Raw genomic sequence first — 17,277 nt, forward strand, 5'->3', positions numbered from 1 at the left:
AGCGTCGAATTGGCAGGCCCCCGAGCCCCCCAAACTCTTATCAGTGTCCAATCGCCTCGGGGTGAACTCCCTCTTTTCGCGTCGAGCTCGAGTACCTATCTCAAAAGGGAAGATGGCGAAATTCCGGGGCACGACACTGACCATGCTTCGCAGCATGATAGATTGGACTCCTGGATAGCCGTCCTCGAGCATGCGTCCCCTCTGGTCGATTGGTCAAAGCATGAACTGACTCCAACCGCGTGCCTCTCGCTGCAGGTACTGATGAGCTGCTGCACGATGGTTTCGACGATGCTGCTTAACGACGCAAGAGCCAGCCAGCGTGGTTGCGTCTGATCTCCCCAGTCTTCGAGTAGTGGATCGGACAGCCCAGGCATGGCGACAACCCGGGACGACGAGCTACCCAATAATGGCCAGGACATTCTGGACGAGATCCGTGGCGCCGAGAGCGCGGCCTAATTGGCAGATTGCGTGCAAAAGATAAGACGAGGATAAGAGCAGTGCCACAGCCTTGTGAGCACTTCTCATCCCGAGAGTCAATCGACACCCTGGTGCTGTCAGACACCACGTGAAATACTGGTCCTGCTTTTACGGCATGATCTCGGACGTGCAAAAAGGCTGGGAGGCCTGCGACAGAATTGACACCGTCTTCGTCCTGGTCTGCACCGTTTTCTGCTGGCCCATCATACCTGCTGTCGGACTGGGCTACAGCGGATACTCGACCAGACGGAGTGGACTTGCTTCCTTCATTCCTGCTGTTCTGACGGTGTGTGTCTGCTCGATCCAATGGTTCATCGTCGGATATACCCTCGCTTACGGTGAGGGTCCGGGCGGCGTTGTTGGCAACCTCAGCTATGCTTTCCATCGGGGCGTGCTTGCAGAGCCGGTTGGAAGCATTCCTGCGGTGCTCTTCAGCGAGTTTCAGCTGGTCTTCGAGGCCACTGTCTGTGCTATAGCAGTCGGAGGAGCTTGTGAACGTGGCCGCATCCTGCCGTTGATCCCATTCATCTTCGTACGTAATCAAGGCGGTACTGATTTCTCTGGCTGCTAACACATAAAAACAGCTCTGGTCCACGTTCATCTATTGCCCCCTGGCCCACATGGTTTGGGGCGGTGGGTTTCTGAGTGCGCTCGGCGTGCTTGACTTTGCTGGCGGTACTCCTGTCCACATTTGTAGCGGAGCGACCGCTTCTGCTCTCAGCTTATATCTGTCGTATCCCATTGCACGGTCTCGGAAGTCCGATGTTAGAACGCCTTCCCATCTCAAACTGCACCGCCCACACAACTCGATGTGCCAGGTTCTCGCACTGATCATCATCTGGGGATCGTGGCTGGCTTTCGACGCAGGCACCGCGCTCACTCTCAGCTTTCAGTCGGTCATGGCACTGTGCGTCACCAATCTCTGCGCGTCGGCGGGTGCACTGACCTGGGCATCGATCACCTATTTCGAAACAGGCAGATGGTCTTTGGACAGTACATTCATGGGAGCAATTGCTGGTTTGGTGATGATCACTCCCGCAGCAGGCTTCATCGACCTTCCCACTTCCCTCTTCTTTGGAGTTCTCGGAGCCCTCGTTTGTCGCCAAGCGCTGCGAATCAAGTTCACAGATTTTGCTCGAAGGTGGAGGTGGGTCGACAACGGAGATACGTTCGCCACGCACTGCGTCGGCGGATTTCTGGGGACCATCTGCACCGGTCTTTTCGCTCAAAAGGCCGTGGCGGCGTATGGTGGGGTTGAAGTGGATGGAGGAGTATTCTTCGATGGCAACATCCGTCAGCTTGGTGTCCAGATCGTGGAAGCATTAATTGGGTTCACCTGGTCTTTCGCCGGTTCATTTGTGATCATTGCTCTGATTGATTGCATTCCAGGCCTCGAGGTCCTCGCGGAAGATAAGTACGTCGCGCTCGGGGGAAACAGCGTCGGCTTCCTGCTTTGCTAACAACCTCACAGGGAAGTCACAATGGGCATGGACGCCTCTCAAATGGATGAGAGTCTATATGAAGCTCAGTGGGCCGGAGAGGAGGATTACAAGCCGCTTGCAAACGGTAACATTGTCCTGGATTAGATTTTGCATGTAGGCATTGCCGACGCAAAATCAATCATCCCAGAACGCTGCTCTGGGAAAGCATGGAGAGACATCACTGAGCATGAAAAATTTGCCAGGCTCGAACGAAGACCGTCGCCATGACTTGTGTGTGCATCCACTTTCTGACCCGAAACCTCAGGCGAGGTGTGCTGGAGAGTAGCTGGAGGCTGACGTCGGATGACAGTCGCATGTGCTTGAGCGTGGCGCCTTTCCCAAGTGATAATTAGGCTTGGTGTTTGAGATCGAGGCCGGCAGGATTTGTGGCAGCAGGCTATGCTGGTCACCTAGATCATGGGACAGTGATCGGACCATCTGTGATCAGGAGCTCAATCGCAGCTCACCATGATAGTAAGCCGTGAAAATGCTTAAGGCTTTTCGGGGAGAGGCACCGACTTTTTGAGCAACTGAGGGACTTGGATCCCATACTGAAGGAATTAGAGCGAGCTTAAAGGTCAACCTTGGGCTACGACGGCGAACGTGTTACTGTGCGCAGATCAGCACCCCACTTTACAGGTCCTGTCCACAAAAATTTTAGGTTCATAAACGAACTATCCAGCAATGCAGACAACAATCGCCTCAGAGCGGCCGGATGGTGTAGTGTTAGTTCCTCCTCTATCCTTGCCAACTTATGAATCTAACATCTGCAACAGTGGTTATCACATCTCCTTAACATTAAACAATGTCCGGAGAAGGTCTTGAGTTCGAGCCTCAATCTGGTCAAAATTCTTTTTGTTTTTGCCTACTATATCAGGGATGATGTGGCTGTAGAAATGGAGCACTAACCATTGGTGATTATCAAACCCGCGCCTTATTTTAGCCATCTCTGTTTCTAGGAAGGTCAAGCGAGACCGTCAACGCAGTCCTTCAAACTCGTCGAGCATCACACAAGACATGTCTTTTTTGAGAATAGGCAGGGATGGGATTTAACTCTGCAATGCTCATCCCCGAACCTCTGTCTAGTAGGTCGAGGTCCCAAATTGCACAACCCTGTGATCGCTGCTGAGTGACCGATTCCACGCGTCTCCCTTCCTGGATGTCAATCTAGACCTAACGAGGATACTTTGCCTGGACGTCGATGCTGTCATGTTTTGGTGGCTGCGACCGCTTCAGCGTCGATACGTTGCCGAATGCGAGAATCGGCGCTGATATGGACCCCCCGTGGGAGGCTTTAGGGTTTTGATACCTTGCCGGAGGAATTGTACCAGCTTCTCGCCGACGAGATTGTAACCTCTCCACACGCCCAACCTCCACCCAACACGGGAGAGGACGTGGTGGAGGCTGGGACAGCTACCCAACAAGCAATCCGACCGAGACCGAAGCCAGAGACGAAGATAGTGAGTTCGTCGCCGCGTGGACAAGCGTTCCGTGCCAAGGTCGCCAGCACCAACTCAGCCGAATGATTCGGTGATCGTCACAACAGGAGCAGCTTTGATGGAGGCAGGCATCACCACAGGCATGGCGGAGAAAGCGGGTGGCATCGTGAAGAACCCCTCCTCGTCCGGCCTGCCGTAATTTCGGTTCGGCCGTGGTCTTTGTTTTGCGGTGTTCAGGTACCCTAGGACCTCATGTATCGCTTCCCGCAGCGGTTGCAGGGCCGTTGCGTTGGTCGGAGCTCGAGAAACAGAGATGACCGTCCGGGTCTGCGCGAGCTTTGCGCGGTGGTTATTCAGTTTTCTTCGACCATGGGCTAGCTTGTCGATGATACTCTTGGTGTTTGGCTGCGTGGAGTCCTGGACAAGCCTACTCAACGCCGTGAGGAGATCGTCGGTTTTCCTAATAAAGAGGCCAAAGGGAGACGCGTATTGCGCCTCAGGCATCGCGGCAATGGCTTCTCGACACTGCGCGGCCAGGCCCCCGCATTCGAGGCCAAGCGCGTGTGCCTTCTCCAACGTTGCAAGGCAGGAGGACGTGGCCTCGGCAGTGTTCGCTATTAGCTTGTCGAAACCGTCGATCAAGCGATAGAGCATCTCTTCAGCAGAGGCGTGTTGCTGCGCTGTCCACGTCCACCGTTTCGAGGGCGTCGTCACTTCGTCGACCATCACCTGAACTTCCTTGAGATTGATGACCGCCATCACGAGCAATCTGTTTGTTGTGAGGGTTATGCTGTACATACGTTGTGCGCTAATGAGAAGCTCCCGCATGTATCTCGTTAGCGTCTTAGTGAGCGCTTCCTTTGGTGGGAGGGCGACGTCGCTCCACTGGAGCCGTGTTTGCACGCTCTGAAGAGGCGTGGTGGCCCAATAAAAGGAGTCGATGTAGGGAGGTAGGGTGTCCGAGATCCCAACCCAGCCATCAAGTTCGCGGACTGTTTCATTCAGAATTCCAGTCACTATCTGCACGTCAAGTGGCACGCAGGGGATATGTAGCCAGGTGGCGATCCACAGAGTCGTTGTGCTCGCGCAAAGTGTGCCCACGCCGAGTATCGACTCGGTGGCTTGCCGCAGGAGGCCTCGATACCCTCCTTGGTTGTCGATCCAGCGGCCACCCAACACGGATAGTTGGACGACACTGGCGGCGGTACGTATAGCAATATCGAACGCGGCGAGGGAAGTCGTCTCCAGAAGACTCCAGCTTCGGACAGCCACGTCGATCATGGCGGCATCAATGTTTGACACCTGCCGGCGTGCCAACCAGACCGCACCGAGCAGGATCAAAAAAAGCAGGACACTCCTGAACAGGTGGCTCGTCACAAGCTGGTCCGTGGCAGCGAGCAGGCCCTTCTTGATATAGCCAGTCGTCGCCAAAGTGGTTTCAAAATTCGCTCGGACACGGACGTTTTCCTCAGCCTGTCCGGAGCCAGCGTCCGGTTCAGGTTTCGAAAGGACCTTGCGTGGAGCCCTCGACGCTGGGACGCTGGCGTGATCACCGTCACAGGAGACGGATGGCATAGGAGTATGAGTCGAGCTTTTAGAGCTCGAGGCGTTGATACTCACGTGGGGGCTGTTGTCTGGTACGGCGACGTGTCGACGTTGTCGATCTGACCGCGAGGGTAGCGCCTCACCGCGGTCCTTGGGGCGGGTGTCTGCATTGGTGACATACGACGTCTTCAGCTGCTGGCGACGTTCGCTTCGTTCTGTCATGGCGGCTCTCTGCGATCTACCACGTCTTCTACGGGCGTCCCGGGCGTGCGCAACAGCATAGGGATAGGACAGAGAAAGAGGGACTCGCTCGAAGAAGAGACAACAAAGGGAGGGGGACGAGGGCTGACCCCGGCGGCTCGCACCGACAGTACAGGGTGACTACCAGCTTCAAGCTGGATGCGTGGAAAGGGACAATGAGGAAGGGGGAGTCTCTGGGGCATCCACCAGACTCCTTAGTCCTCATCCCTTCTCGTGACCGATATTTCACCTGACTGTGTTTTGGGCTGATCTGTGCTTCTGCTCCATCGGCCATCGGTGCCGCAACTTCGTCCTGAGTGGGGCACGAAAATCACATTCCTCGCTGCCGTGTCCGGAATCCCTTTGTCAACAAATCGAGCCGTCACGTCAGCAAACATGGATCAGGCAAGGGACAATGGATGCTTCCTCCGACCACGCAGCAGCAAAAACCCGATGCTAGCTGATCACCTATGCCCGCAAGACCGGCCTGCTCAATTTCGCCCTCAATTTGACATCCCTTCACCAATTGCATCGGTACAGGAAACCAGCGAACACAACCAGCCACAGTGAAGGGTTCGCGAAGATGAGGAACAGGGATCCCTTAGAGGAGACCTTGCCAAAATCTTCACCCGCTCCCAGGCTGCGCACTACCCGTCAAAGCACAATTGAACACGAATCTTTCCAGCCTAACGATGCCAGGGTGCCAAGCTTGGTTATCGTGTCTGGCCATGGCCCATCTTGCTCAGCGCTCAAGCTTCATCCCGCCGTCCTATACTTTCGAGAGCGACGCTTTCCAGAGTGGCAAGATCGGTTCGTCGAGCTCCATCGAGAACACCTCCGCTCAATCTGCAACCTCCAAGACTTGCGCCCGACCTCGTCTCCCCACCAAGGCCTCTAAACAGCCTTGACAACTCCGACGATGCCACTACATCGCGTCACATGGACAAATGCCACCACAACAGGCGGTAGTTGGCACCTCCAGCCAGGCACCTTTGTGGACGCATGCGTCCTCCTCATCTGCCCCTGTAGGCAGCACCAAAGATCGATCAGTCCGCACTGACCAGTTAGTTACCTGATGAAGTCGCGGACAAGCACCAGCCAGATCCACCTCCGACCATGTCCGCAGACGATTCCGCAACGTCTGGACACACAATGGCAGTGCCTGTGAAGAGGAAGAGGAAGATCAACTGCGCAAGAGCTTCCCCACCCGGAACCTGAAGCGTACCGAGACAGACGTAGACTCAAGACGCCTACAACAGCACTTGCCGTTGGATGTGGTCGAAGCGCCGGCAAACCCCATATCCTCTGCCTTACCAGAGCATCAGCAGAACCAAACCATTCCAGAAGGCTATGTTGCAACATCGACACCGATCTGGCGCTACTTAGATTCCTCGCTGACTGCAGGAAATATCGCGGCCACAAACCATTGTTCCGGTATTTCTTGTTCACACTGACCGTCTTGAGTGGCATATGGATCATCCCTGGAAAGCTCGGGATTTTGGGCCATGGGGTTGACGAAGTCGGCGCCAGAAGCTGGAAAGCTGGAGTAGAAACAATGTCACTCGCGTTGAGGGACCATATCGACAGTCTGTTCGTCCCTCACCCGGTCCATGGCAACAATATGTATCCGGGCGGTCGAAGTTTCCAGCGCAAGGGGTTTGCTTCGACGCGTCGCTATTGCCACTGGTGGACACGCTCATCTCTGCACAAGCCCTTGCTTTCATGGCTCGCGGTGTGGCTCGGAGGCTCGTGTTCCGAGTCAGGCCTCCACAGCCCAGTCTTTGTGGCTCTCAACGATACTGTGCCTGAGCTGGGTTATTGGGCAGGCATTTCGGAGATGATGATACCCCAGATCGATCCGTCCAAATGACTGCTGAACCCATGCAGCGGCAGCAAGTGCGGCTCGAACACGCCAACATTAACATTGCTGAATGAGAAGTTCTTGCCCATGGGATGCAGGCTACATCCACGGCCTTCTTATGAGTGGCACTTACATGTACGAAATAACGTCGTTGACTGAGAAGACCATGCTAATGCTCGTTAGCCGCAACCTAGATAATTCTTATTCTGGTGTCAGTGAGCTCGCACTGGCCCAGAGATCCCGGGGGTAGCCAGGCCTGTATGGGAGGAGGCGAGAACTTCGCGTCGTCCTAGGGTGCCTTGTCGGAACAATTGACCGCATGATCCACAACACCCTGAAGACAGTCGTCCCCTACACGGAGCACCCCTCCTCGTCCACAAGCACCATGAACGACTTCGATGTGCTTCGCAGAGATTGCCAAGCTGCGCGGCCCAAGGGCGGCTTCGGGAGGATTAGCGCTCATGGTTGGCCAAGTCTGACCCCAATCTACTTAGATTCACAAAGAATCTCGGGACCTTTGCACGGGTGCCTGCGAATGTGATACTCGAGAGATTGGGAGAAGCCACGGATCGTTTGACAGAACATCGAAAACATCCTATGGTCACCAAGTCAACTCTGTCAAACTCCTACGGTCTGTCATCTGATACCGGTCTGCAGCAGCAGCTCGAGGTCTTCCGTCATTATATCAGTGTCGTAACCACTGCAAGGGACAGGATCGCGCTGGCAAAAATGAGGCATGCAGAAGAGCACGAAAAACAAAAGAAGGCCGGCCTCTATACAGCCCCTCCGATTTGACAGTCATATGGTTATCTATTTGCAGCTCTTGGCTCTTCGAATCCATTTCGGTTGCACTTGGGACCCGAAGGTCAAGACTTGTGGCGCTCACCGTAGGATACCGTCGACGAGCAGCACATGTGGTAAGTTTCACACCTTTCATTTCTCTCTTCTCTCGACATCCCGATCGAGAGCCATGTCATCGGTAGCTATTTCCTACCGAGGCACGGATCTTTTCGGGATAGTGACCTCGACCTTTCCAGAAACACCAGAGCTGATCCCCTGAAGCTCATAAAAGCTGCCATGGTGGCGCAATCGGATCCGAGACGCCGTCCGCAAGATTATATTCTGCAGACATGTATCTTGTGTGAAGAGGGCCAAATGTCCCCGGGTGGCAAGAGAGCGATCGGACGTGGTCGTCTACGCACCCCAATACACTCATTCTTCCTTTCCTAACCTCACGCCCGTCCATGAAACTCGCTGACAACAGCGCAGAGCGAGGTATAACATCAGGACGGGCTCTCTTTTGGACCCCAGAATGGGTGGTCCTAACCGTAGCGACACCTCTTTCGTGGAATGAGTTCCACGGCAGTACCAAAGTCATAGCGTGACAGTGTGAATTAGGTCCAGGGGCAGTTGTAAGGCCTTTGTTGTCTGTGTGCAATTCACCGCACCCGGCATCGAAGCAGCATTAGTTAGTAGGTCTAGACAAAGGCTGTTTCCTACCGGCCCCACTCGCACCCGCATAATATAGCTTGATCAATGTAGGTCTTCGGTGCTCTGCGACGAGCATCAACTTTCTACCTATGGAGCCTGAAGAGTCGTTGTCCGGTGCGTCGCCGCACGGATCCCCCGATAGCGAATCTCCAGCGAGTCCACGCGACGGCGGATCCCAGCACACGCGGGAAACTCCCAAGACCAAAGATCACCCTGTGCAAAGTTCCTGGATCGAGAGCGGAGCAGTCGAGCTGTATTGCCAGGCTCTGCTAAGCCGAGCCCATTTCCTGTTTTTCAACTCAATACCCGAAGATGTTGATTTTCGAATGGACCTCTTCCTCCAAGGCAAAGAGGCACTCGAGGAAGCCGAAGCGTCATGCCAGTCGAATCGATACTCGGTGAGCGACCAATTGATGGCGAAGTGCTGGTACATAAGGGGCTTCCTGGCCGATGTCAGCGGCAACAGGCCCAGCGCCGCGGCTTGCTTCGAGCACGCCACGAGGCTTGATGGCCAGATGTACGCGAATCTCAAGCGCGTGAGATGGTACCGACAATGGCAGGAGGACGCTCAGGAGCTCGGCGACATGTGGAGTAAATTCAGCGACCTCGATCGCTTCAGCGAGCGTAGCCAGCAGCCTCTCCACCACGGCCTGGGGGAGGTGGAATCGAACGAGGGACTGACGAGGGTGGGAACATCAAATTCGCATGAGACGCGGCACAGCGTGCTGTTCAACTTCCTCAAACGCGACATCACGAACAGACCGCGGCCCCAGGACAGTCGGTCGAGGGAATACCCAGTAACGCCGCCACCGCAGGCCACCACGCCCACCAGTTCGCTCACTCACTCGCCGCCGATCGTGACGCCGCCTCATGCCCGAGGATTCGGGGCCGTCGACTTATTCATGAAACAGCTGATAGAGGAGCCTAGCAGGGCGAAACGACGGGCGTCCGAAGAGACCCACAAGCTCTTGATGCAACATGTCAATTCGCCGGAGAAGGACGCCTCCCTGCTCGCCGCCGCCAGGGAAAACAGGCGGAGAGCGATACAGGAAGCGGCAGAACGGGAACAGATACAGCGGCTGAGAGAACAACTTGAGCTGAGGAGGGAGTCGACGGCCAAGAAGAAGAACATCAGACGTCCGTCGCGCCAAGTGGCCGATGAAGCTGTTCTCCTGTCAGACACACCCGGCATTGGAGAGCTGGATTGTACGCGGTTCACCGCTGGGACGATTCATCGGAGCGCCGTCTCACCCATTTCGCCCGTCTCGCCTACAGATGCCTTGAGGATCAACACTCATGGAATCAGAAGGTTGTCAACAACGCCTGCTTCGCCTTCCCCGGGTCCGTCGAGTCCACTGAGAAAGTCCGCCCTTCCTATCGAGGTAGAGGAGGTGGGCGGATACGAGTTTTCAAATTGACGGTTGGGTCATCGAGGCACAATGTTGGCGGTGGCAATGGCAAGGTCAATGGGAATCGGCGTAGTGTACTTATGTTAGCAGTCTTGAACAAAGCGCAGGAAGGGGAGGTGGCCCAATCTTCCAGATGTGTTTTTGTCTATAGTGGTACGAACATGGAGCGTGTACGACTATGCAGCGTCCGACCCGGCCTTTTGTGTGTACGCATTCCTCAGTGGTTAGCGTCGACGGCCTGTGGCCAAATTCTCTCCTTGTACGGGTTACACATTGACGGGTACCTGTGCCTTGGCGTGTGGTGGAATCCGAAACCTGGCTGCGCTGCCTGCCATAAAGCGCGTCCTGGCCATGAAGAACAACGTACCAGCTTCCGACACGATGTTATATTTCTTCTGATGAAAGCAGGTTCGCTTCTCGTAGACTTTGACACTGGTTTGTTTGACAATGTAAGAGCTTCGTGGTGCGTGGATAGCTGAAACTGCCGGCACGTATGTGAGTGTCCGAACAGGTGGGTGCGTACGCACGACCGATCTCAGCGGTGACGATGCGAGGAGTTCGGAAGGTAGGTTTCATCCTGGGAGGGGAATCAAACATGATAGCATCAGCAAGTTGTGAACCGTGCCTACCTAGGTAGGAATACCAAAAATCGCCTGCGAACTGTCAGAGACGAAGCGGATTTCATCAGGAATTCCGTTGGCTCACCTCCTCTCGCAGTCTTTTCTCATCAAACTTCAGATCGCACTCAACGGGGTGTAAATCATGCTCTTCTCAAGAATGTACCAGCTAGGGTTCCACGCTCATGAAAAGTAAAATGGCCTGTCAGAGTAAATCCGTCGGTACCTCCCGTGCAGGTCGGCACGAAGCCAAGTCACCAAACACAGGTCAAAGATCATCACCACTCTCTTGTCCTGGCCGTGATCCGGAGACCGTCGACGCAGGACGCAGCGAGAGCAAACATAAGGCTTCACTCTAGGGTACCGAGGACTTCGTTTCATCAGCCAGGTTGAGGTCCGCGGCTTGTGTGAGAAGCTCAACGGAGGACGTTTACTATAGAAATGATTCTATGAAGTAAAGTCTACCTGTGTGTTAGCTGTCGTCAAAATGTAGGGGGTAGGGAGGAATTTCGTACCGAACTGAAGAAAAGAAAAAAAATTGAGAGGGAGCAAGCAGAAGATATACTCGTTCGCAGGCTAGCGCGCCAAATCTGTTAAACTCGCCAAGCAACGCCAAGCGAGTTTTTCATGCTTTCTGTGGCCGTTCACGTGCCATTTGCGGTCCTTTCATTGTCAGGACATTTTCCCAGGCAAAGTTTTCACATTTTTCGAATACACCATCGCAGCCACAGGTAGAATCGGACTGCTCAAGCCAGGGCAGCTGTGGCGCACGTCAAAGCAGAGGCAATGTCTTCGCCCTGGATTCAAGTGTGGAGATTTGCTGTGAGGTTTACGACGATATCAGCATCTACCATCACTCTCAACCAGCACCGCAATTTTCATGGTAATTGACGTGAACTTCTAGTATACGCGGCCGCTGTCAGGATATGGTGAGCCTACCGCGCTCTTCCGTGACCGCGTAGATCTACAGAGAAATTCTGGCGAGACCAGATTCCGGCCCTCCAGACACTACCTTCTGTGTACCTAGTAAATATAGCTCCCAAGCCTGCTGTGTACGCAAAAAGTACGCGTACTCGTAGCCCATGCAAAATTCTACTGCACGTCTCGCGCACAGCCACCCAGCTGGCCAATCACATAGATTTGATGGGCCACCGGCGTTCTTCGGTCAGACTCTCCCTAGAATTTTTTCCCACCGAGGCTCCTTGACTCTGACTCGTGTTTGAGGTGGCATTGCATGTTTGCTTGACGACTTGACAGTGCAGACATAGCCACCTAAGAAAGGCCGCCGAAGGGGCACTGAAAAAAGCAGCGCTTCATGACCATTAGAACGACCTCGCCTAGACGACTTTTCTGAGTGTTGTTGCTCCGGGCCAATCACTACAATGGTGGCCAACAACTCAAAGTACTCCAGTACTCGGTACGAGGATCAGTCGTCAAGAGAGTTCTTCAGCTTCGAGGAGGTGGTACTGAAGGGCTTGGCCTCTGACGGAGGTTTATTCCATCCTCATGCAGTGCCCAACGTCAGGTCGCAGTACTTAAACTGGAAGGACCTTTCGTTCCCAGATCTTGCCCACCGGGTCATGAGGCTGTACATCGATGAAAGCGAGATCTCGGACCCCGAGCTCAAATCGATAGTCGACCGCAGTTATTCAACCTTCAGACACCCCGACACAGTGCCGGTGGTGACGTTGGACGAGGAGAAAAATCTGCACTTGTTGGAACTCTTTCATGGACCTACGTTCGCGTTCAAGGATGTCGCGCTTCAGTTTCTGGGCAACCTGTTCGAGTTCTTCCTGGTGCGCAAGAACAAGCATCTCGAGGCAGGGCACTCGCGACACCACCTTACCGTGATTGGCGCTACTTCCGGGGACACTGGCTCGGCGGCCATTTACGGCCTTCGGGGGAAGAAGGATGTCAGTATCTTCATCATGTTCCCAGACGGCAAAGTCTCGCCGGTCCAAGAAGCTCAGATGACCACCGTGTTGGATCCCAACGTACATTGCTTGAGCGTGCAGGGGACCTTCGACGACTGCCAGGACTACGTCAAAGCCTTGTTCGCCGATCCGGAGATGAATAAGATCCACCACCTGGCTGCGGTGAACTCGATAAATTGGGCACGAATATTGGCGCAGATCACATATTACTTTTACGCGTACTTCCAACTCCTGAAGAGGCGTCCTGACTTGAAGCAAGTCAAGTTTGTGGTGCCAACGGGCAACTTTGGTGATATTCTGGCTGGATTCTATGCCAAGAGGATGGGCCTCCCGGTCGCGAAGCTGGTCATAGCGACAAACGAAAACGACATCCTACATCGGTTCTGGCAGACGGGGTCGTACTCGAAGAAGCAAAAGCCAGCGACAGAACCGCACGAGGGGATCGAGGAAGACGGTGCGCAGGCGCACGAAGATGGAGTCAAGGAGACATACAGTCCTGCTATGGATATTTTGGTGTCTTCGAATTTTGAAAGACTGCTCTGGCACTTGACCCTGGAACATGAAATCGATCTCCACCCACACGTCAAGGTTGAGTCTTCGGTGAGGACGGCTGGAGGCAAGATCAACCAATGGTTCCAAGACCTGAAGCGGACTGGTTCCTTTACGGTGGATGGGGAAATCTCGGACAAGGCTCGAGAGACATTCGGTAGTTATAGGGTCAGTAACGCCGAGACGCTGGATGCTATACGAGGCTGCTACAGGGGCGAGGCGATCTCGTCGAAAGGATATGTGCTGGACCCTCATTCGGCGATCGGCGTGGCTGCAAGCCTGCGAGAAATCTCCCAGGCCGGGTCGTCATCAGACGTGCCTGTCGTGTCGCTGGCGACAGCCCATCCAGCCAAGTTCGCAGGTGCGGTGGAACTGGCCTTGCGGGAAGAACCCGGGTTCGATTTCAACCGGGTCTTGCCAGAGGAGTTCATGGGCCTAGACAGCAAGGAACGAAAGTTGTTGAAGGTATCGGCCACAGAGGGATTGCCCGGCATCCGCGAGATCATTACTCGCGAGGTAGAAAAGGAAAAAGGGGATGGCCGCAATGGTGGGTGATGGAGCGCGAGTCAGCACAGATGTCGGCGAAGGAGTTGATAGTCGAGGGGTGTGGTAATGCCTCTATTCCTATTCAGCAAATCAGGGCACTTGGTAGACTTGAATGATCAAGGCTTGTTGCTCTCAGGCGCAGCCAAGTACGAGTTACAGAACCCCGCTTTCTGATGTCCAGCTCGCTTGTACTCGTACTGTGCAGGATTGGTCGCGCCCCGGGCGTCGGACCCCGATCGTTCCCAACAGGAATCGGGGACGTGTGTCTTGCTCGCAGCATAAATCGTGACATCTGTTGGATGGAATTGAAATGATTGAGGTTGCTTGTTTGATCTGGTATGCTCAACATGACTGCGCCAGAAGTCCTTCCTCTTTCAAGGCCCACCGTCTTCGTCTGATGTTATTGGTTGGATTTTCAACTTCTGCAAATCAGGCAATGAGGAGGAGATGAGGTGCGACGACGGCGACCGTCAACCGCGTCTCCTTGTGTGCAATACTCCGTACTTTTTGCAGAACACATAGGTGCCCAGCGTGTCATGCCCAGCACTCGCTACGAGCTTGAGACCTTTAGACTGCTTGATAGATGCAGCTGCCCAGCGTCGGGACAGCACGCACAGGTGCGCTGTTCAGCTAGCCCAGCCTCCAGAATCGGCGAGACGTCCAGCCTCAAAGCTGGAAAAGTGCTGATCAGCTTCCGAGGCCTGTCGGTAAGCCAATTTCGGGCAGGGATCTGGAGGCTTCGCCTGGCGCCACGCGTGCACCTGGAGTTCTGGGTTAGGCCCCGCTGCTTACCAAAGACACCCCTGCCCGATGTTCTATCTTGGGTCTCACTTAGCTCACCACTACTGTGTACTGAACCCAGCTCCTATGGCGCCAGCCCCAGCCGTAAGCCGTAACCGTCGCTGTCGCCGTCTGAGGCAGGAAATAACATGGACACGCTCTATGGCCGCTGTTTCGGCGTGTCGGTATATCGGTGTGAGCTGTGAACCACAGTGAGCAGCACATGAGTCCGTGAGTAAGTTTGCTGTGACCGCGCGAGTATTAGTCGTTGCTTGTGCCAGCCCCGTCTGTACGCCCTGCTCCTTCACATGATCTACGAACAATCGCCAACATGGAATCTGGCGCAAAGCGGTAGGCACGAGTTCACGGAACACAGCAACCTGGAGATGGAGATGGAGACTGACACTCGTTCCAGGAGACACATCCCGCAATGGCCACCCTTCAAACAGCCATATCAACACCTCAACTCAGACGACAATGTACAATTGACTCCGCTCCCCGTCACTGGTGGCTCGAGCCTGCCGAGCGCCAGCATCTTTAGTCCAGGCCTCAACAGCGCCACCGCATATACTCCCGATCCTCTAAGCGGTACACCACACCCTCTGCTACCGAAACCGCTGGGCACGGCAGACAACACTGTGTCGAAGAGACGGAAAGGAGGATGGAAGACAAGTTCGCGCATAGCCCTGGGTTGCGCCGTCTCGGTGCTCGTGACCAATATCTGTTTAACCATCGGACTAGTAACGTCGGGAATGGACATGAGAGGAGGTTCGTGCATGCACACGACATGTCAAGGCAACAATGCTGACTTTGCTTAATCCAACAGGCATCTACATGGTCTACGCCGGTGACTGTGGAAAGGTCGAGAACAAAGATACATGGGTGCATCTGGGGCTCAACGTGGTGGCCACGGTATTGCTTGCCAGCTCGAATTACTGCATGCAGTTACTCTCAGCGCCCAGTCGAAGTGAGCTCGACAAGGCTCATGCCAAGCAGAAATGGATGGATGTCGGGATTCCCAGTGTGCGGAATCTCCTCTTCTTGAGAAAGAAGAAAGTCATTCTGTGGTGGGTTCTGGGATTATCGTCGCTTCCGCTGCATCTAGTGTGAGTCGCGCTGCACGCCCAACCTGGTTTACATGGAGCTGATATTCCCAGGTACAATTCCGTCTTCTACTCTGCCTTGGCGACGAACAACTATAGCGTCCTGTACGCCTCGGAAAGTTTCGTGCAAGGCGCCGCCTATGACAAATCTGAATTCCCAGACACCGAAGCATGCAACGTCACCGAGATCCAAGCCGGCGCCCGAGCTGGGAATTATACCGTGCTCAGCAATGACGACTGCATTCGTGCCTATGCGCGGGACTTCGTCGAAGACCGCCGGAACGTGATCGTGGTGGTGAAGAATCCTCCCTCGAACCAGGGCTCTCTGTTCAAGATCGCCGACAACGAATTCCCCGAAGAGATCACCAGCCAGTACAACCCTTTCTCCTGGATTTGCGATAATCCAGACGTCGTCAATCAAACGGACGCTTGCTGCGAGAACAGATGGGGCTTCATACCTTGCTCCAAGATCACGCCGAAGCTCATCGACATTGCGGACGAGTGGTCGACGGGCGGGTTCGAAGTCGATCACTGCCTGTCCGAATCCGTCAAATCGGAGTGCCATATGCATTTCAACCTCATCCTCATGGGCGTGGTGCTGGGTTTCAACATCCTCAAGGCCTGCGCCATCGCCTATGTCGTATTCTCGCTGGGAGAGACACCCCTCGTTACCGTGGGCGATGCTTTGCAGTCCTTCCTCCGCAATCCCGACCCAACAACCGAGGGGATGTGCCTTGCCAGCCATGACAGCATCGTCGCATCCTCCCGGCTCGGCTACAAGTCCATGCCCATGAGGTACGACCCCAAGCAGCGCCGATTTTACGAGGCCGCAACCTGGAAACAATGGATGTTCCTCCTCACCGTGTTCTCATTTGCGGGCATCGGGACGTCCATCTGCTTGGCCCTCGGCATCCAGAACTTCAAGGGCGACAAGACGATCCAGAACGCGTGGTCCATTGGCCTGGGCACGGTGAAGCCGCAAAACCTGATCATGGGCTGGAACCTCCCGGGCTACGAGAACAGAACAATCGCGATCTCGACCCTGATCGCCAACGCGCCGCAGGCCCTCTTCTCGTTCCTCTACGTCTGCTACAACAGTCTCTTCACCGTCATGTTCCTGGCGCGCGAACTCATGCGCTTCAGCGTCACGGCCGGCCGAGGCCGCAAGTACCTGCGCGTCAGCGACGCCCGGGGCGAACAAAAGTCGACCTACTTCCTGCAGCTGCCCTTCAAGTACGGCATTGTGCTCCTTGTCGGGTCCGGCCTGATGCACTGGCTCGTCTCGCAGAGCATCTTCCTCGCCAACATCGCCATCATCCCCCGCGACGGCACCGTGCCCATGAAGGACGAGATCACCACGGTGGCCTACTCGCCCATCGGCATGCTGTTTATGCTCTTCCTCGGCTTCTTTCTGTTGGTGTTTCTCTTCGCCACCGCGCTGCGCAAACTCCCCTTCGGCATGCCCTTGATTGGAAGCAATTCCATGGCCATCAGCGCGGCGTGCCATTTACCGCCCGGCACCACCCAATCCGAGCGCGAAGACATGGTCCTCAGACCGCTCAGCTGGGGCGCCGTGCCCGGCGGCGGAAAGGTCATGGATCTGGGTATTCGGGAAATCCACGCTCACGGCGGGGAAGGCGAGTTCGATGAAAATGGCACAAGTGGCTTCGGCCACTGCTGCGTCAGCGACCGGGTGCTGGATGCTCCTGAGAGGGGGAAATTTTACATTTAAAGCTGCAACGATGAACCAGGAACCAGGGACATATGCAACGAAGCGAGCACGAGCACGAGTACTTGCCTTTCCC

The 17,277-nt window shown here is 55.0% G+C and overlaps 5 protein-coding genes across 5 annotated transcripts; 4 read left to right on the forward strand and 1 right to left on the reverse strand.

Annotated features, from left to right (window-relative positions):
• Positions 1–592: 592 nt before the first annotated feature.
• On the forward strand, positions 593–2,063 carry A1O7_08577 (uncharacterized protein; the record flags this gene model as incomplete). The annotated part of the gene is made up of 3 exons (XM_007762568.1): positions 593–1,009; positions 1,062–1,891; positions 1,949–2,063. 3 exons carry the CDS (start codon positions 593–595, stop codon positions 2,061–2,063), a joined length of 1,362 nt encoding a protein of 453 aa, XP_007760758.1.
• A 1,409-nt stretch (positions 2,064–3,472) lies between these two features.
• Positions 3,473–5,164, reverse strand: A1O7_08578 (uncharacterized protein; the record flags this gene model as incomplete). Its single annotated transcript, XM_007762569.1, has 1 exon — positions 3,473–5,164. One exon carries the CDS (start codon positions 5,162–5,164, stop codon positions 3,473–3,475), a length of 1,692 nt encoding a protein of 563 aa, XP_007760759.1.
• A 3,459-nt stretch (positions 5,165–8,623) lies between these two features.
• On the forward strand, positions 8,624–9,952 carry A1O7_08579 (uncharacterized protein; the record flags this gene model as incomplete). The annotated part of the gene is made up of 1 exon (XM_007762570.1): positions 8,624–9,952. One exon carries the CDS (start codon positions 8,624–8,626, stop codon positions 9,950–9,952), a length of 1,329 nt encoding a protein of 442 aa, XP_007760760.1.
• Positions 9,953–11,942: 1,990 nt separating this feature from the next.
• Positions 11,943–13,598, forward strand: A1O7_08580 (threonine synthase; the record flags this gene model as incomplete). Its single annotated transcript, XM_007762571.1, has 1 exon — positions 11,943–13,598. One exon carries the CDS (start codon positions 11,943–11,945, stop codon positions 13,596–13,598), a length of 1,656 nt encoding a protein of 551 aa, XP_007760761.1.
• Positions 13,599–15,203: 1,605 nt separating this feature from the next.
• On the forward strand, positions 15,204–17,204 carry A1O7_08581 (uncharacterized protein; the record flags this gene model as incomplete). The annotated part of the gene is made up of 3 exons (XM_007762572.1): positions 15,204–15,475; positions 15,527–17,045; positions 17,115–17,204. 3 exons carry the CDS (start codon positions 15,204–15,206, stop codon positions 17,202–17,204), a joined length of 1,881 nt encoding a protein of 626 aa, XP_007760762.1.
• Positions 17,205–17,277: the final 73 nt, after the last annotated feature.

Source organism: Cladophialophora yegresii (genome assembly GCF_000585515.1).
Source record: "Cladophialophora yegresii CBS 114405 chromosome Unknown aczIN-supercont1.6, whole genome shotgun sequence".
Lineage (NCBI taxonomy): Eukaryota > Fungi > Ascomycota > Eurotiomycetes > Chaetothyriales > Herpotrichiellaceae > Cladophialophora > Cladophialophora yegresii.